This window comes from Stegodyphus dumicola, chromosome X1 (genome assembly GCF_044657685.1).
Source record: "Stegodyphus dumicola isolate Sdum_Otavi_A_Nest chromosome X1, ASM4465768v1".
In the NCBI taxonomy this organism is placed as follows: domain Eukaryota; kingdom Metazoa; phylum Arthropoda; class Arachnida; order Araneae; family Eresidae; genus Stegodyphus; species Stegodyphus dumicola.
In genome coordinates, this window is record NC_140780.1 from 41,624,013 (window position 1) to 41,643,911 (window position 19,899).

General features: G+C 34.4%; 1 protein-coding gene across 15 annotated transcripts in view; it reads left to right on the forward strand.

The window, feature by feature from the left end:
• Nucleotides 1-19,899, forward strand: part of LOC118199398 (fat-like cadherin-related tumor suppressor homolog) — a 1,041,672-nt gene that overhangs the window by 399,518 nt on the left and 622,255 nt on the right. For all 15 annotated transcript variants that reach the window (XM_085808597.1, XM_085808606.1, XM_085808602.1 and 12 more), the window contains 5 exons: nucleotides 3,861-5,000; nucleotides 5,507-6,037; nucleotides 8,254-8,563; nucleotides 12,611-12,960; nucleotides 15,978-17,031. In XM_085808597.1, coding sequence (XP_085664723.1) covers nucleotides 3,900-5,000; nucleotides 5,507-6,037; nucleotides 8,254-8,563; nucleotides 12,611-12,960; nucleotides 15,978-17,031 — 3,346 coding nt within the window. In that variant the 5' untranslated portion in view covers nucleotides 3,861-3,899. The remainder of the gene's footprint in view (nucleotides 1-3,860; nucleotides 5,001-5,506; nucleotides 6,038-8,253; nucleotides 8,564-12,610; nucleotides 12,961-15,977; nucleotides 17,032-19,899) is intronic.

Sequence of the window (19,899 nt, forward strand, 5' to 3'; positions counted from 1 at the left end):
AGTTTCTTCCCCGAATACCTTGAATTCGAAATTAGTCGTTGGAATATGTTAGCTTTTGCAGCTTTTTAAAATTTTAAAATTTTAAATGATAAGATGAATATGCATTCAGAAATTAATAAGCTGAGCAAACAAGTAAAAACTTGGCTCAAGTACGTGAAATGTTGCTTAACATAGATCATTATACGTACTTTTAAATGTTGCATTACAAGCAAAATTATGATTTCTGCATTTATCGCCTTCCACTCCGAAGTTTATTTTAATTAAATCGTGCCATAAATATTGGCGGCCTGTGAAAAATACAATTATATAGCTACTATTTCACACTATTGCTCTTGCATTACTGTACTACAACCTACTGCCTATCCTGCTTGTTGAAACTATGCAGAATCAGCGAGCTACAACCGCGAGCAAATAATATAGGGTGGTGTTACCTTAATGATTTCTACTAGTCAACGCTTATCTATGCTTAGTGCAAATTATTGACATCTGTTTGACGTAACAGATGAGCAATAATTTCAATAAATATATTATATAATACTAGGAAAAGTAGTAAAGCCGTTTTTTATTCGATTATAATATAAAATGTATGGTAAGTATATTGTATAGTACTGAAGACGGCGTCTGACTCTATTATACTAATTTGAAATTTCAATGTTTTTTTACTTGCCCATTAATTGTTCTACTGTTCAGCTTCGACAGTTATGTATTTTTAAATATATTCACATATAATAACATATATCGCAACTCAATTGCTTTAGTGTATTTAATGATTCGCTATAAATGAATATAGTTTATTTTTATTAGCTCTTCCTGGGTAATGTTTTTTGATTAGTTTGATAAGGGTTATTTATAAGCGAAATAGTTTTAAGAAACAGTTTCAAATAATCCAGAAACTCTACATAAGATCATAGTCAATGAGCTTTTGAAACTGCAGAAAACAACATGCACTTCTATAACTTACGTAGATAATTATACCATTTATTTTTGAAATGTATTTGTATTACGCTATATTAATTCATTAATAACAAATACAAATGTGCTGTTTTTATTAATAAGTTGTCGTTAATTATTTTAAATAACATATTACATATTATTATTACTAACATGAGATTTCTTCACAATAAGTAGACTTATTTGCAATGCCCTGGGCCCACCAGCGGCCGAGCGGTAAAGTCGCTGAACACTGGTAGTTCGGAACGAGGTTCGAATCCCGCGAACGGGCTGGCTGCATGGGTGTTTTCGTGGTTTTCCCCATGTGTAACGTGTATACGAGCCAGTTTCCCTTAGAAAGTCCTCCACGAAAGGCATCCCTCCCCTTTGGCAGATAGCCCTAGTGAGCTTTGCCGTAATTAAATACACCAACACCAACATTTGCAATGCCCTGCAGCAGGTATGTCAAATTCAGTACTTTACATAGACTAAACAGTCATGGTTTTACTGCAGTACGTGGTGCAAGGAGAAGGCATTTTTATACTTAATGGTGTATTTAAAACGTTATTAAGTGCTTAAAATCTTTCTTTAAATTTATTTCACTTCTTTTAAAATTTAAAGTAGAAGGAACGTAAGGAAGTCCTGGTAGTAGAAGGATACCTATTGTTTTTTTCTCGACACTTGAATCTGCTTTTTGCATCTAGCTCTCAGATGTCTGGAAACATGCTGTATTTTCGGAAGCCGGACGATAACTTTTTACTTGAATCTTGTTGGGGATTTGGTTCTTTTCATAAGTGAAAAAAGTTATTCACGGTCATACGTACTGTATATTGTGTAAATTACGTAGATGAAAATTTGCGGCTTTCTGCAAACCGTTTTTTCTGCATTTTTAAATATTGTGGACCCTCACTTCACTGAATTTTTGCTTTAGAGTCGCAGTGAGTTTCTGTTAATTCCATGTGTAAATGGGCTGGCACTTTCTCAAAGTTATTTGAGAAAAATTTTATGTAAAGATATCATTTCAAAAGTCCATTTTAGCATAGGAGTTTGTATATACGCTTGGCTGTGGGGTGGAATTCCAGTTGTTTTAATATATTATAATTCATACTTTTTGTCATTTTTTGTCGACGAACTGAATCAAGGGGCCCACGCGGCCTGCCAGTTTGACATACCTGCCATGCAGGAATAACATTTAACGTATAAGTACTTTTTTTACAATTATTTTTATGTATTGGAATTTAAGAAATAAGCAGAATTTCGGCGATAATATTATTCCATTTTTCAGAGAGGGGGAAAAGCGGCCGAGCGATGAAGTCGCTGAACACTGGTAGTTCGGTGCGAGGTTCGAATCCCACGAACGGGCTGGCTGCATAGGCGTTTTCGTGGTTTTCCCCATGTGTAACATGTATACGAGCCAGTCTCCCTTAGAAATTCCTTCCACGAAGGCATCCCTTCCCTTAGGCAGCTAGTGTCCTTTGCCGTAATTAAATAAACCAAACCAAACCAGAGATGTGGGAAAGAAAATTAGACAAGCTTAAGCTTCAGTACTTTTTGAAAAAATCGCGTTTTACAACTTATTAATTAATTAATAGCTCAAATAAACAATTTAGTTATATTAAATTAGGAAATTAAAAAATGAAATGACAATATTGCTACTTAATGAACTCGTGAGCTAGCTTTTATTTGGAATTTTGCAAGGTATACGCAGTGCTAAAAAGCAAAACAATTATCTTTCTAGACTCTTTTTTTATTCTTCAGTTTCTTAGATAGTTAAATAATCTTAATTATTTCTTTGCTTCTCTTTTTATTATGCAAAGCGAAAAAGTGTTCCTTGTGTGATCAGCTGTGTGTTTACTCTGAAGGCGATAAAAAGGAAAGGAGCAAACAACAGCAGCCCTGCTATGATAAAGATCCGCCAAATAACGGGAACCGATGGTGTTACCGATAGCTAAGAATAACAAAATACACTTTTCGATTCAAAGCCTTTATCAACATCTTTTCACTTCGCTTCCAGCTTGTGTTCGCCAAATTCTGATTATCTTGTTCCAGAGGCGCCCCTAAAGGTTGTTTTCTCCCCATAGAGGGCGTAACATGGAGTCTGGAATATTCCGATATATTGGAAAATGCATCCAGAACATTCGTCTTATGCCTCCTCTTGGGATAAGAATGACTTGAGTTTTTTAGATAGATATATGTATACATGTGCGTGTGTGTATGTTTGGGTGTACACTCACAAATACAGACTTACATACACACACTCACACATTGCCTTCATGTTTATTTATTTATTTGTGTTTATACTGTTGGTGACCCAACTGTTCATAAAAACATTGGTTACTTTCTTACCCCACTTCCAAATATGGCTACTCATTATTCATTTGCGGTGTAAATCTGCAGAAAACGTTGTAGCGATGAGTCGCTGGCTGTTAAGGATAGGATCAAAAAGCGGAAGATTTTTATAGGATAAGTTAAACTATGTAGAGTGGAAAATGTATTTAACGAATATTTTAAAAACTCTGAAGATCCTATAAAGCGAAACATTGAACGCTTTCTGCGCGCATAATAACGGAAATAATGTCAGAAAATAATATTTTTGCTGAATTGAATGAGTGCAAAATAAAGCACTGAGTTTTCTTTTCTTCTTTTTTTTTTTTTTTTAGTAAATAAAACTTTCATGAAATTGATATGTTAATCTTAAAGTGGCCATCATAAAGTTAGAATTCTCCGTAATTTCGTATACTTTTGTTTCTTGTAGTATTCAGACTTTTGGAATTAATATTTCTGATTATTTTTCAGAAAAACTAATGGTTTATAACATACTTAGAATAATTTATTGCTTCGTTTTTTGACGTAATTAGCGTGTGAGCATGTCAATAAATATTTTTTTAAGTGGAAATACAAATAATGAGAGACTTTTTTTTTTCTTTCAGATTCTGATGCAGAGGTGACTACCAGCTTACATTAAACAAATGGGGTTACTCTGGCGCGCCCCCTTTGTAAGACTGTCCTCCTCCACCTACCCTTTAATGTCTCTGGTGCTTATGATCACTGTGCTGTGCACAAGTTTCGGTTTCGTGAAGTGCGATCAAACTCTGGACTTTACGCAACCACAATATAATGCAACAGTCCCAGAAAATTCTGTAGGAAAGACGTATGTCACTTCAACTGAAAAGATGGGCATTTTTATATCTGATCCATCATTACTTGTGCGGTATAAGATAGTTTCAGGAGATCCTGCAAAAATGTTTAAAGCTGAATCTCGCACAGTTGGAGACTTTTGCTTCCTGTCTTTACGAACAAGGACTGAAGAACAAGCGGTACTTAACAGAGAATATCAAGATTATTATGCTCTTGGCGTTCGTGCCATGGTCACGTCTTTATATAGGCGATCGGTCAAATTAAAAGCTCACACCATAGTCCACGTTCATATCTTGGATACTAATGACCTTAACCCCTTTTTTGATAACTTGGACTATCGTACCACCGTCCCTGAAGATTATCCCCTTCACAAGAATCTCCTGAGAGTCACAGCAACAGATCCTGATGTGGGAGTGAATGGCGATATATACTACAGTCTGCGTGAGCCGTCGCTCCAATTTGCCGTCCATCCAACCCGAGGCTTTCTAACCCTAACCAGGCCCCTTGACTATCAAAAACAAACCTTGCATAAATTAACCGTTGTCGCTGAAGACCGTGGACCGAAATTTCGAGTAGCTGGAAGCATGGCTTTTCTCAGCACAGCCACTGTCCAAATAAAAGTTTCTCCTGTCAATCTTCATGCTCCAGAAATTCAAGTGCGCCAGTTGCCAACTATTCTAGAGCACAGTGACCCTGATATTTATGCTATAGTTCGTGTCATTGATGGTGACAAAGGAATTCATGGAGAGATCGATGGACTGGGAATCGTAAAAGGTGACACAGAAGGTTATTTTCGAATATCTCCCGGAAAGAAACTAAATGAATTCGAGATAGGAGTAGCTGATCCAAACCGCGAACTGGCTGCTGGAAACTACGCTCTAGTGCTGCAAGCAACAGATCGGGGCACACCTCCAAAGTCCACCACAAAAACGGTATGTTGTTATTTATACCATTTTTATGTAATCGTGACTTGCACAAATTATTTTTTACGAATCAAAAATTATGTTAATATAAGATTGTACAGTTTTAATGCTCTATTGTAAATTATAAACAAATTTTATTAGTTTTTATTTACTGAAATGATATGCATATTCCTGGACGGAAATGAACGTAGAGATAATTTTTCGCTATTAAGCTTCTTAAATCCTTTTAGTTAAGATAAAATTATAACATTAAATTTAATTGTTTACCTAATTTCTATGTAAATCTTACTTAAGTTTCAGTTAAAATTTAGTATTTTGAGCTATACATCTTATTTTTACAAGACGCCTTGCTCAGTGATAAGTTTAATTGCTTCGCCTTGAGAAATTAACAGTAATTTTTTTTTGCTTCCACGCTTTCTGCACTGATTTGTGTCTTTATAAAAGTAACCTAAAAGGTAATTCTTTTACTTTCGAAAATAAGCTCCGCAGTTTGATATAATGTTAAATTGTTTTAGGTCCACTTGAAAATTTCCGAAGCTTCTCATCCGGTTCCCAAATTCACTCAATCTGATTACGATGTGGAGATTGAGGAAGTGTCACCTGTAGGCTATCCTTTGGTTAGATTAGTCGCAACAGTGGATAAGGGCAAGAATCCACTCCTGTACACAATAGAGATTGGTAATGACGAAGGAATGTTTGCAGTAGACCAGCGGACAGGTGTGCTTCGAACTGCGAGAGCCCTCGATCGAGAACGAAGAGCATATTATTCCTTAACTGTCAGCGCTGTTGACAGTGGCCGGAGGGGCAGCTCGCATCTACGTAAGGGCACTGCCATAGTAAACATTAGAGTCCTTGACAATAACGACAACGACCCAGTATTCAATTCAACCTCTGTTGTGGTGATGTTTGATGAAAATCGACCCCAAGGCAGCGTTGTTTGCACAGTTTATGCCACTGACACCGACGCGGGAGACAATGGATATGTTACATACAGTCTGGTGAACTTGGATTCTGTGCCTTTCAACATTGATCACTTCACTGGCGAGGTATGTTATTATTATAATGTATGATAATTGTTTTTGTTAGCCTTTTGTAATAAAAATATTGCATATTTAATGGGCTTATCGCATGTCATTACCAAGTAATTATATACGATTAGTTTTCACATATATAAAATTCGTCAGTATTATTCGTTAATTCATGAGCACATTTATGGAAATACCGAAGGAAATTTTTGATGACATTCTAGTGATCTCTCTGAGTAATCTGAAGGTGCTGGCATTTTATACAATGTCAGCGAATTAAATTTTTATATGTTTCTATTATCACGCATTAAAATAAAACTCCACTTTTGTATACAAAAAAAAATTTTGACCTTGGTAACTTAACTAGATGTCTTTTATAGTTTGGGAATAATGATTTATGATTTTTAAGTAGTAGAAACATTAGGAGTAGATTATTCTGAAAGCAAAAATCATGAGAAATGAGTAATGCCCTCGCTATGAATCGAACTACGGACCTCTCGAATACGCGTCAAGTGTGCTGACCAATACACCACGAAGGCATGCTAAGAAGGCGGGAGAAATACCTTGTAAAGTAACTACCAAAACTTACGCGTATTTACATAAGGAACTACATAAGGGAAAAGTGGGCGTTATTATTTAAATCTAAGTTTAAAATAACGTTGTGGAAGTCATTTCTCTCTCGATCGAAATGGGAATACTGATCTAGTATTCATTCACATTTGCGCGTTGCTGATTCAGTGGTTTCTGATGGCGAAGAACAGAGCTATTAAAACACAGATCACTCCATTAAGTCCTTCCATTAAGTAGTTAAATTTCTTTCTCTGCCGAAAAAAAAGGTACATAAAATGATACTGGGCTTTAAAAGTATTAAAAAAATTAAAAATGTTTAAGCCATTTAGCAGACTGCGTTGCTAATCTTTTAAGGAGACAGCAGTTTTGCACGGCTGCTGGGCGTGGCTATTAAGTGCTATTCATGATAGTTTAATCTTTGTAATTTATAAGAGTTGTAGGACTGTAATTTGCTGATAAATTCTTTACATTCAACTTTAAAACTTCGAAATATGTACATTATTTGTGTCATATTCAATGCAAGAAATGGAAAAGTTTGAGAAAGAATTAAATTCGTTTCAGCTGCGTTTGCATCCGTTGAATTTGCTGTAGCTTGTTTTCGATATGAAATACCGAATTATTTTAGTGTTCTCTGAAATTTTATAATATTGCGACTAAATTAAATATTCTTCAAATTTTATTTTCAACATGCGCCATTGCACTCTAGATCAAGGATCCTTCGAGTACCTAGTGAAAGCTTAGCATCATCCCGTAAATCTTAGCATATTAGCTGGTATTCAAATTCTTATACTTTTCTACCATTTCTACCATACAAATTGTTGACCCAAATTTAGAGCAACCACGGAATATATGCAATATTTTTGGTTCACTTTGTCAGGACTTGTGTTTCTCTTGATTTGCTTTGGAAACATGAATGGTCCTGAATAGGAACAGGGAGCTTACTCAAGCTATGTTCAAGAAGGTGTGGAGTAGACAACACAAGCAGGAAGGGTATACGAAACCTTTTATTTTCAATACTTTACAGCAATTTCCGAACTTCGGAATACACAGACCAACCACTTGTGGTCTGAACGTAAGAATATAAAAACTACTAACTAAAACTCTAACTAAAAGCTAACTTTGAATTAGTATACAAATGCCTAGCACCAAGACTGACCTTTATTTAAAAAAGGTACGTATGTAGTACGCCGAGCTGCTAAAACTACGATACGTCTACAAATATCAAGAGGGCTAAACCTCTGGCCTTAAAGGCAACCAGCAACAGAATGAAAACTCGTAAAACTACAGTGGCAAGCGGCTTGCTTCCTATAACTCCTTCTCTTTCTATCTCTTGGAAAAAAGCCACAGCTTAAGTACTAGGAGTTATCAAGACAATTTGCATAAACAAGTTAAAGCATTTAATTCTGGCCGGAAGTAGAAAATAAGAAGTGATAGTACAGTTTTAAAATAAAACAAACGTTAGTAAAACTTAGGATCCTTACAACTTTACTTATTCTTTGACACTGTTGTCACTGTATTCAATGTTTCTGCTTTCTAGATATACACTTGCTTAGAGAAAAATTAATGACAAGTTATTAAAATTGCTTTATTGTAATTTTCAGAAGCAGCATCATTTGATTACTTTTGTACAGCTAGTTTTCTATAACTTCTGAATGTTTATTTTCCAGATATCGACAACTGAAGTTCTCGACTATGAAACAATGCGTCGAGAGTACGTTTTACAAGTTCGAGCATCAGATTGGGGCTCACCCTACAGACGACAGGCAGAGATGATAGTTCGAGTCCAGCTCCGTGATATTAATGATCACCGACCTCTGTTTGAAAGGGTGGATTGCGTCGGTCAGGTACTTGACAGTGTGCCGTTAGAAACTCCCATTATAACGTTATCAGCTTTAGATTTCGACGCAGGAAACACAGTACGCTACCTTATGGTTCCTGCAGATGATGATCCGTGCTTTGGACTAAATGAGGACAAAGGTTAGCAATTTAATTTTTCACTGTCAATCAACTACTTTTTGATTAGGGAAAACTAATTTAAGTTTCTTATGGATCACTGGGCGTTTGAGTAATTTATCATCTACTTATATAGCTGCATAATTTAATGTTAGTTTCCCGTTTAATGGATATTTTTCTTATATTTATGGAATAGTGGCGTCTGAAAATGTATCTCAAATCAATTATGCATTTTAAATTTCAATAAAATAAGGTGCAAAGAGTCGCAATGACCCAGCTCTGTTGCGGTAAGCATTTTCTTTCGATTGATTTTACTTCATTTGATTCCAAACTGATGTTTGCAGGTTGCAGTTATTTGCTAAATATATCTTTCTGTCAAATGCATTATAAATTATTAACATTACATTATAAATTATTAAATTTGCAAATAAAAACTAAACATTCTATGAAAATATTTATATTAGATATATAAATATTTGAATCATTTTTTGAAATTTAGGAAGAAATTAAATTATCTGGATACCTCATAAATGGGCTAGGAGAAAAATAATCGAAACTTTGGTGCTATTTTAACCTTTTTTAAACACCTCTTTTTTTTTCCAAATATAGTTCCTCTTTAAGCAGATTTTGGGGCACTGCAGGCATTGGCCCGCAAGGGCTGTTATGCCACTGAGTTTAGTTTAGTTCTTCTTTTGCATTTAAACAAACATAGTACACTAAACTTTACATTATTGAAAATAAATATGATTTTCATTGATTCAAAAATAAATCCCCATTTGTGGATCACGGCATGCTACCTGTAAATAATTATATGCTAGTAATTATCTTACGAATGCCATGCGGCAATACATTTTACATGTAAACTAACATCACACTTTACACATTGTTTCCGATTCTTTTTTTTTTTTTTTACAAAACGCACATTTTATCTGTTTTTCATCTAATGTTTTTTTTTCTAAATAATGTCATTGAGAATTTTTTCTCGCGTCTTCTGGTATACGTTTCTGTAAACTCACCCTATAGGATGGTTTTCCACTATTTTTCGGGTCAGATATAGAATATAAATTACAATAGATACTTACAACTATTTTTCTGAAATTTAATAAAGGCATTTTTTCATTAGCAATGCAGTATATTGCTTGAACATTAATTGGGCTATATCCACTGCATTAGGGAAAACAGGAAAGTATCATTTCTTGTCTCTAATTTTTATTCTTTGCTTTTGTATATTCCAATTAAGCATGTCAAACCCACCCGTGTTGCTATTGCAATTCGTAGATAATAGTTCAGATTTAAATATTATTTTCTAAAAGAAAAAGTTACAAATTCACTTACATCATAGGAAAAGCTAAATATTTATACAAGCCTGAAAGCATGCAACAGCTTTATGATCATTTAGAACGTTAATTATGCTTGAAAAACATGCTAAGTATTTAAAAAGCAATCTCAGTGTCAAAAATAAAAATATTAAAAAATTCTTACTTGTGAAATGAGGCACTACCACCAGCTTATTCGTGACAATTGTACGCGCTGCAATAGCCAACTATTGCTAATTTTTGGAAGTCGTCCCTACTCCTCCGGATGTGATGAAGGTGACAGCCGGGAACGCGCCAGACAAGGGAGAAAACGCAATTGGGTTAGTCTATTTCTTATAAGGTCCATGGTAGTCTCGCATTTACACTACGCATACATTCTATTTTCTCTTAAAAATAACAATAATAAATTGCTTATTATTGTAAATTAATTGCAAAAGAATTCTTTTCTGTATTTTCAGAATTTACGGTTATAATTTTTAATTCATGCATTCAATATTCGTGCTGCGGTATTATCACTCGTTTTTTCTCAATTCTAGATCATCTTTGCATATGCCCTAAGGGTCGAGTGTGCTTCCAATTAATTCGCGAAGGCGTGCGCAACGGAGGGAGAAAATACCTTATAAGGTATAGTGGTAAAGTCGAGGAACTAATAAAAACAGTTTTTTAATTTAATGAATGAAATAATAATTTCCATGACACAAAAAATAAATAAATAAATAAATAAAATAAAGCCATCGTCGTGCTGCAGAATGATACATGGATAACAGATTGATACATGGATAACATATTGACTTAGCTAGCCATTTAAATATTCTCAATAAAGAGCTGCAGGGAAAGAAGAAACTTTCAAAATTTCGGTTAACTTCCTAATTTTTACGTACTATTTCCAATGTAACTATGGCAATCATCATAAGTTAAAAAATTAACTTTAAAAGTCCCTGCCGGGTTCTACGTCTCATTGGAGCGATGATTTCATAGAGGCTTAAATTGGTTCCTATTTCATTTATGAGGAAAACTATAAAAAGTTTAGCTCGCCAGTAGTCGACGCTGGGACAAGGCTTTAGCCACTCTGTTATTAGTGGACCTGCAGTTTTCTGATTTTCTTTAATTGTTTCAAATGTCTGGATTCTTAAAACTTAATGCATTCGTCCGGAATGGCCAATAACCATTGCTCCTTCAGTCGTCCGGAATGGCCAATAAACATTGCTCCTTCAGTCGAGAGCGTTTCCAAGCTGTATTACTAGGGAAAGCTGATTTTATACTCGTGAAAATGGAAAAGTTCCGGAAGAATGGAAACGAATTTTAGTGCAAAACACCACGAGGGACGAATTCAAGGGTCTGCCATTTTTCTTATCCTACCACTAAATCTCTTGAAAGAATTATCCGCTAGCCAGTATTTTATGCGCTCCCAATGCCGGACAGACAGTATACTTTTACAAACGTCTAAATCTCGTTTGTAATTCGAACCCTGGCTCATAGATACGGCAGTCAGTAGCGCTAACCGCTATACTGATTAGGATATCTGAGTTTTTTTAGTTAACACATATTATGAAATACAATGAATTAACGTATTTTATAATCTTAGAATTTCTCCTTACATTTAACATATGATACAGTTTTCTCTGTTTCATTACTTTAGAAATTCTGCTTAAAGGGTGTCATTTAACGGCTTTTCGCTATTATTATACTTTATGGGAATTCTTACTATTCTGAAAATTGGCTTGCATTTTAAACCTAGTTAGAAATCAGTCTTACTTGTTAACTGAATATTATTACTGTATTGTAGAGATTCGTAGCATTTTACTTTGACTTGATTATTAATCATAATATTCTACAGTTTGAAAATCGGACTCTCTTTCTAACTGGAAGGAAAATGCTGCTTGTTAACCTGATTTTGTCGCATATCTCATTAATAATTTATTTCCACACTGAAATAATAGTGAATTTTAGTTTACCTTTCAAGGAAACGAAATTTTCTAAAATTAATTCCAGATTAGAAGTCGGGCCAAAAATTATTATCCTGGATCACTTTCTTAATTTGTCTAACACTAGCTCTTAATGACTGTATGGATGTATAATATACAGTATAATGATATATAATACGAACAATAATAATAATGATATATGATAAAAACAATTCTAATAATACTAAAAATATAATACTAAAAATAAATACAATAGTATATAATAATAATAATAATAAATGCTATGCTATATAATACGAACTGGAAAAATTTCTTTCTAGTTGCCCCTCTTTGTCGACAAAATAAGAAATATTTTGTTATATGTGTGTCAGCTATGTATACAGCCTTGAATAAGCTACTAATTCCGTGTATGAACAAATATTCGATTAAAAATGTCCAGAGAATGAGTTTTAAAACTGCAAAATGAGTATCGAATATGTATGTGTTGAAGCCTACGTTTTGCTCTTCAGATTTTGTTAATAAATCTTAGACATGCTGATGTTTCATTATACAATTTTAGGAGAAAGAGAAAAAATGCTCATAACCTCATTTTGCGAGCATTTTCCCGCTTTCTGATTATTGAGTTGGGTCTTTAGAGTTAGATGACTCCATTAGATGACTCCTGCGTCAAGGATGTTTGTGTATTGGTGTAGATAGTGTATTTCGTCTTTCTGTGTAGTAATTATTAATAATATTTCATTTTAACGTAGTAATTAGTAAGACTTCTGATACGTGACGAACTGCCCTATTGGTGTATATGTTATTAATAGCCTTTTATTTATTTATTTAAGGTATCCTCAAGGTAACGTGTGATTTATCAAAGCAAAAGAAAAAAGATTGGCTACTGAACGTGTCTGCAACGGATAGCCAGCATTTTGCTGACGTCATGACGGTTAATTTAAAGGTAGTGTCCCAAACTTCTGGTCGCAATAAAGGAGGAGTTGCTATTGATTGCAGGAAGTTGGACGTTACCGACCGCTACATGGATCTCCTAAGCTTGGGAAACAGTCAGAATAAGGCTACGAACAGAAAGGAGGCGGCTGCTCCTGAAAGATTCGGGGATAACAGACACTCACCAGAATTCTTGTCAACTATACCTTCTGAAGTGTGGATTAACGAATCCGCAACTATTGGGTCTGAGGTAAATAATTCAATCGACATATTTATTACATTTTTACTATCCCCTTCTAAGGGAATATTTTTTTACATTTAAAACTCGAATGTTGAGCTTTGTAACACACCTCTGACATAAAGAACTCTGACATAAATAACAAGCAATGAGTTATTGTGAATTATAGAGTAGTTTTTGAGGGAGCGCTTTTTAAACTCCAACTACCGTTTTTGTAAAGCAATCCTTAAATCGTCAGCTTGGGTGTAATTTTGAGGAAACTGTGTGAAATATCAAATACAATACATAATAGCCTTGAATTACCGTATGACGAAGTTACTTATTCGATTAAGAGGTAGATCAGTTTGATTGCCATTTGCGATTTATGGTTCTAAGTTCATTAAGATACATCATATCTATATGAAATAATTCTGCTGTAGTGATATTTTAATATTTGCGGAAGAGGAACTGAATATTATGCAAATCATCTACCTAGGACTGAATAGAGAAAAATCACTAAAATTACTACACTATGATCCAGATGTGTACTGAGATATACCGAGATCCAGATGTGCTTTGGTGTTTCATATTTCGGCATAGTTTTCTTTCTGTGTAATTATAATGCTTAAAAGTTGTAGTTACGATAATTTGCACTTTCGATTTTTAGGCCGAAAGCCAGTGCTACAATGAAATTGAATGTTGAATAGCAATATAAGCTATTGTAGTTGTTTTGTATTTCCAGAAGTGCTTCTTCTTCTTATTTTACTCTTCTTGTTATTTGTACCAACGTCTTCCCTTAGTTTATAATCTTCAGTTATTGCAAAAGTACTATAACTGTTCTAAAATTTGTGAAAATTGCTTTCAAATACTAAGCCGTAACTAAATGGTTCCGAATATAATTAAATTTGTGTCTATATATTTTATTATTATTATTACTAAAAGCTTTCATCCTGCATGTTTAGATTATTTATGTTTAATTAATTAATTTTATAACTCCAAAGCTGTTCGGTCATTAGAGTGCGCACTCATTCGTTGGACCGTTTTTCTGTTTATTTGGTTGAATTTTTATTTTTGCTTTGTTTTTATTTATGAAGCGCATTGTAGGTAAAGTTTATAAATTATTGATTACCGTTTCCTTCTACAATAAAGAGGTACTTTAATTACCTGCATTCATTGTTGACTCTTGAAAATTGCCCGCTTGTTCATTTTTCCCCTCCGTTACGAGTTCAGCATATGCAGTTAGATATCTGGAGAAATAATTTTTTATGTTACGGCATTTATTTACTTAATGGCTTTTGAATAAAAAAATATAATAAATAGATTATTTAAATACATCCGTTAGAGTGTATCATATAGTTTGATATTTGTATAAATAAAACAATGAAGCGATGACAGAGTCGTAGCTAGGGTTTTCAGCGCCCAGGGACAACTGAAGATTTCGCGCCCCCTACAGCTTGCCAAGGATGGAAAACATTTAATTCTAAGATGTCGTAACATAATTTTGGCGCCCCTTGGATTCTGCGCCCGGGGACAGATGCCCCCCTTTCCCCCCTCTAGCTACGCCCCTGAGCGATGACAGCGATAAAAATTAAAGTTGTGGTTGACTGATCGGAAAGGCATACATCTGCATTAAAGAAATATTGAGATTTAGTCGAGATAACGTTAAGCTTACCGTTTCTGGTTTGATGTATTTCGTTTTTACCATATGCTTTAAAATAGTGTACTGTACTCAAACTCTTATTATGAAACATTACATAATAAGAGTGTACGCTAGCATATTTATTATTAGTTAAGATGTTTACTCTTTTTAATTAATCCTCGAGGAAATATTATTGATTAATATCAGCATATTTGAATATGGCATGGCATACAATGTGCTATCTGCCTAAGGGAACGGTACGTCTACATGGAGAACTTTCTAGTATCAATTGGCATGTTACAGAGAAAAACCAAAAGGAAAAAAAGGGGGACCAAAGGACCATGCAGCTAGCCCGTTCACCTAGGCTCAAACTCAGAACGAACCACCAGCATTCAGCACTTTTAACCATTCGGGCACTGGTGGCACTACTCAGTATCAAACTGTTGTATTAAAATAACGTAACCAAATTTATTCCACTGAGCAAAATAAAAAACTGATTATATTCATATTATAGTTTAATACATAACCTAGAACTTTACTTGTGTTTTAATTCCGTTTCAAACATTGGCTTTTGAAAGACATTATGAAGAACGAATAAGAGGTGAAAATAAGTTTCAAGCTAACAAAGCCCAAGCTGAAAAATCTCCGTTACATCCATTACTTATAATGTAAATAAAACTTTCAAAATATAAATTTCTCCATGCGTTGATGGAATGGACGTGAGCTGCTGTCATCAAAAATTAATATGTTTTCCGCCGTGTTAAATTACCGGTATGAAAACTGTACTATCTGGTACGACTTTTCGCTATAGCAGTGAAATTTAAATTTTGCTGCAGCAGTCTAATAAGATCGAAACTCGTTTTCTGAAATGTCTTTAAAAGTAGTTTACTTTTGACTGTAACAAGCTTCTAAATAAAATGTAATCAAAGTATAAGGTGCATGTCTACAATTTCAGAATGTGCAGCTGTACCTAAATATATTACATATGTACAGATTAAATATGCATTATATGAAATTTTATCGTTTCTTGTTAAATTATCTTCTTAGGTACTCTTCAGCATAATAAGTAAGACATTATAATTCGTGTACTTTTAACAAATAAAAGTAATTAAATTTCTCAGTACTGTTAATTCCAAAGGATAAATGATATATTTTCAGCTGGATGCTCTGCATGCATATCTGAATACCACTGTTGGGCGATGCAACCTTTTTTTCCAGTTTCTGCCTTAATTTAGTATTTCATGTATAAATTAAAATATACCTTTTTATTTTTAATGTATATTACAATCTGAAACATTCAGCCTTTGTATTTGAAAGTATACATGTTTATTACTTTTTATAATTTTATATATTTTTAGCAATTTATGATACTTTGTTACTTTTTCTAAAATAGTTCTGAATTTGTTTTTAGGTCATCGCTGTAAGAGCTAGAGACAGAGATCACAATTACGCAGGAATGTTGGTGTATGTTATAAATTACAATAATGAAGGAGATGATTGCTTCAAAGTTGATCTGCATACTGGTCGTCTCCTTGTTGATTCTGAACTTGACAGAGAGAGAACATCTAAATATATTTTGAACATAACAGTCTTTGACTTAGGCAAGCCTCAACTATCTGCTTCAACGCAACTCATCGTCAATATCAGAGATGTTAATGACAATCCTCCAACATTCGAAAAATCTTCCTACCATTTTGTAATACCTGAGAATGTTGAAAATGGTACTAGTGTGATTAGACTTCGGGCAACTGATATCGATGAAAATGAAAATGCTAGATTAACTTATAATTTAGAAGGACCGGCATGGGATCGTTTTCATGTCGATAAAAATACAGGTCTTCTAGCCATTGTTGGACCACTGGATCGGGAAATCACTGAGAACTATGCGTTGCGTGTTTGGGCGAAAGATTCATCTTTAGAAAAACCTTTGATGTCTTCTACAATTGTGTACATTCGTCTGGAAGACGTCAATGACAATGCACCTATGTTCGGTCACACGCAGTTTTGGGTGAAAGTCCGGGAAGACCTTCCCATCGGAACAGTAGTGATGGTGATGTCGGCAAGAGACCCTGATACAGGAGATGGTGGCCGTGTTGCTTATGAAATGCTGGATGGAGGAACGTTTTCGGTTGATCCGTTAACAGGAGTTGTTCGACTTGCCCGAACACTTGATTTTGAGAATAAACAGTTATACAATGTAACTATTGTTGCTCGAGATCAAGGGGATCCGCCCTTGACATCTGTTGCTTATTTACTAGTTGAGGTGGAAGATGTCAATGAAAACCTTCATCCACCAAAATTCCCTGATGTTGTTGCTTCAGGGTCTGTGCGTGAAAACAAACCTGAAGGTACTTTAGTTATGCATGTAACTGCCGTTGATGCTGATCCTCCAGGCATCGATTCTACAATAGCGTATTCTATCCGAGACGGTGATGGACTCGGAATATTCTCCATTGACGACCAAGGTAAGATACTTATTCATTTTCCCATTTCCTAGTATTCTTTTGCATGTATCAGGCAATATAGATGTACATTTTTAACATAGGTTTTATTCAAATTTTTCTGATATTGTATGTAATCACTAAAATACCTCACTTAAAAGTTTTCTGAATTTTAGTTTAAGCCATTTTTAGCTTATTTTAAGCGAAAGCGGTTAAAATTTATAAAAAAAAAAACGGTTCTCCATTAAGCGTTTTTTTAAATTTTAGGGCATATTTTCCAGTTAGCTCTTAATCAGTTACTTAACAGTCTTTATCAGATATTTAAAAATTAAAAAATAATTTTTAAAAAATAATTAAAAAATAATTTTTAAAACACTTGCATAAGATTGGAAAGCATGAATTTTAATTTTATGTTTTAAACTAGGCGTCTCACTGCTAAGAAAATATTGCAAACCCTAAAAATTTAGAGTAGGTATTTAGTTCTTATGTTGTTTTATTGCATACCTCCCGAAAACATGAAGTAACAGTAGTATTTAAGTATCAAAGTTAAATTAAAATACGTTACCAAAGGTTAAACTTTGATATTCCTTTGATTACTTTGATTAATTAAGGAAGTGTACACACTTCCAATATCTGCTGCTAATGGAAAATAAAACGGAGTGCTTTAATGACGTCTTGTTCATCAAATAAATAGCATGTAGGCTTCATGACTCGAAAATGCGCTATTCAGCAAAATTAGAGGAGCAAGTGATTTAATGAATCCGGTACATATGTAGCATAATGTAAAAGTATATTTTTGAAAGAGACAAAAATAACGAATCGAACATAGGAAAAGTTATGGCTTCTTGTAAACAAAATGCATATTCCCAGAAACGCACCAGTGCCATAAAAAGTCATAGCTGCGTATATGTTTTGGAGAAGGAAAAACATGCCCTGACGAACTTTGTACACCATCTAATAAGGAATATGGACACTTTGAAACTGTAAGAGGAATTTAGACCTGTAGGCAATGAATTAATATAGAGTTTGATGAGACTTGGGGAGATTTTTTTCCCGGTCTTTAAGTAGGGTATTTTGCAACTGAAGGTACTTCAAGGAAGGTTGCGATTTAAGAGCAATGCTTCCGTCTGTTTTGTTTTAAGCGGGTTTCGTCGAATTAAGATCCCAGGACCATGCCATCGCTCCATACGTTCTACTGCCTTTGATTCACGAAGCGCGCTGAAGGAGATCGGCCGATGTTTCGCATAAAAAGGGTAAAATAGTCGATAACAGGGTTAAATACTTTATGTCATTCAGAATGGGTTTCTGACTGCTGAACGCTACAAGCGTGAAATTCTTAGATCCTTGGTTCTGCCTTATACTCCTGTACATTGCACTCACCTATGATTATTCTTGTCCGAAAAAGTACTTTTCCCCATAAGAAAGACGTCTTTGACATTCGCTGAAGTATATCGAATGCCACTTTCTGTACAGGTTAGTCGTCAGTATTCTGGCTCTAGACTGAATCTGTACTTTTCGAAGAAGAAATCTTGGCTCCACCTTCATAATCCTCAAAGACGGTGCTCTTCAGTTTTTCGAGCCCGTGATATTAGAAGGTTAATGAGACACACATAACTAACTAGCCTATGTGTATAGAATCGTCTTGTGTGGAGGTGTATGCTAATTGTTTGTGTCGATGTTGTTTCGATTGACGTCAAAAACTTTGTTTGAAGCTGGGTGGTATTTTGACAACCTGTACCGAAGGACTTGTTGTTTTCAAATAATGAGCATCATCTTAGGTTGAAATTTCTAAACGATCTTGACCAAGACGTCTTCGAACGCTGTCTCTTGGAACGAAATCCACAAACATAAAATTACACTTCGGTTCACCGTCAGTGTGGACGTAATCATCCGTTAGTTACGACCGGCTTCCAGCCTTCCTAGCCGGCCACGTAATACGTTTTGGCTAATTGCATTCTTTGGGCAAACTTCTGGGAGATACATTAAAAAAAACTGCTTCTCAAATAAAAAGCAATACAAGAATACCATTCCGAAAGAACCATTTTTTTTTATGTAATTTTCGCATCGATGTCAATTTTGGCATCATTTTTGCTAATCTACATTTTGAATTGTTCTGCACAGCTGTTCTTCTTTTTCTTGCTTTTTCATTATCCGGATAAACGTTTGACAGCTCAGTAAAATTCTACTCAACTGATTTAAATAGAATCGTTTAAGAAGGTTGCTCCTCTAATTTTATTGGCTAGTGTATCTCATGCTTTTATTTCCAAGAGTTCGTGTGTTTTACTGAATGGAAATGAAATTATGAAAGTCAATATTGCATAGATATGTGCAACATGTTAAGAAAATTAAAATAGTACAGAATAATTAATTCACCAAAACTAATCGGAGAAGTTTTTTAAAACTGTGACGCTTTCCGTAACCATTTTCAAACAGAGTGAAATTTTCGTTTAAAAATATTCTTGAAAAGGAAATTCAAGTTTAAATTTTTTTTAATTCATAGTTATTTTCAGCGTCCATATTTCATTAGAAATATATTGCATTTAAAAACAAGTGTAATTTGGATTTTCATGTTTATAAATTGCGTAAGCCATGTATATTTAATAACGTTCTAGCTTGTAAGTTCGAAATTCTCATACATATTTAAATTTATGGTACTGCGAAATGCGATCTTTTTTCCCCTTATCTGAGAACACTGGGCTGATTGCTGATATATCCGAGGTAATTTTCTGCACGATTTTCTTTTAAATGCAATTACAGGGCTTTATCCATACATACCAAACAAAAGTATTTCACCATGTACAGGATTTTAGGTAAGTGAAATTTTGTTCCTTAAGCTATGCTTTATAAATAAATAAACTTGACACAAAATGCAAAATGTAACAATTTGTTTAA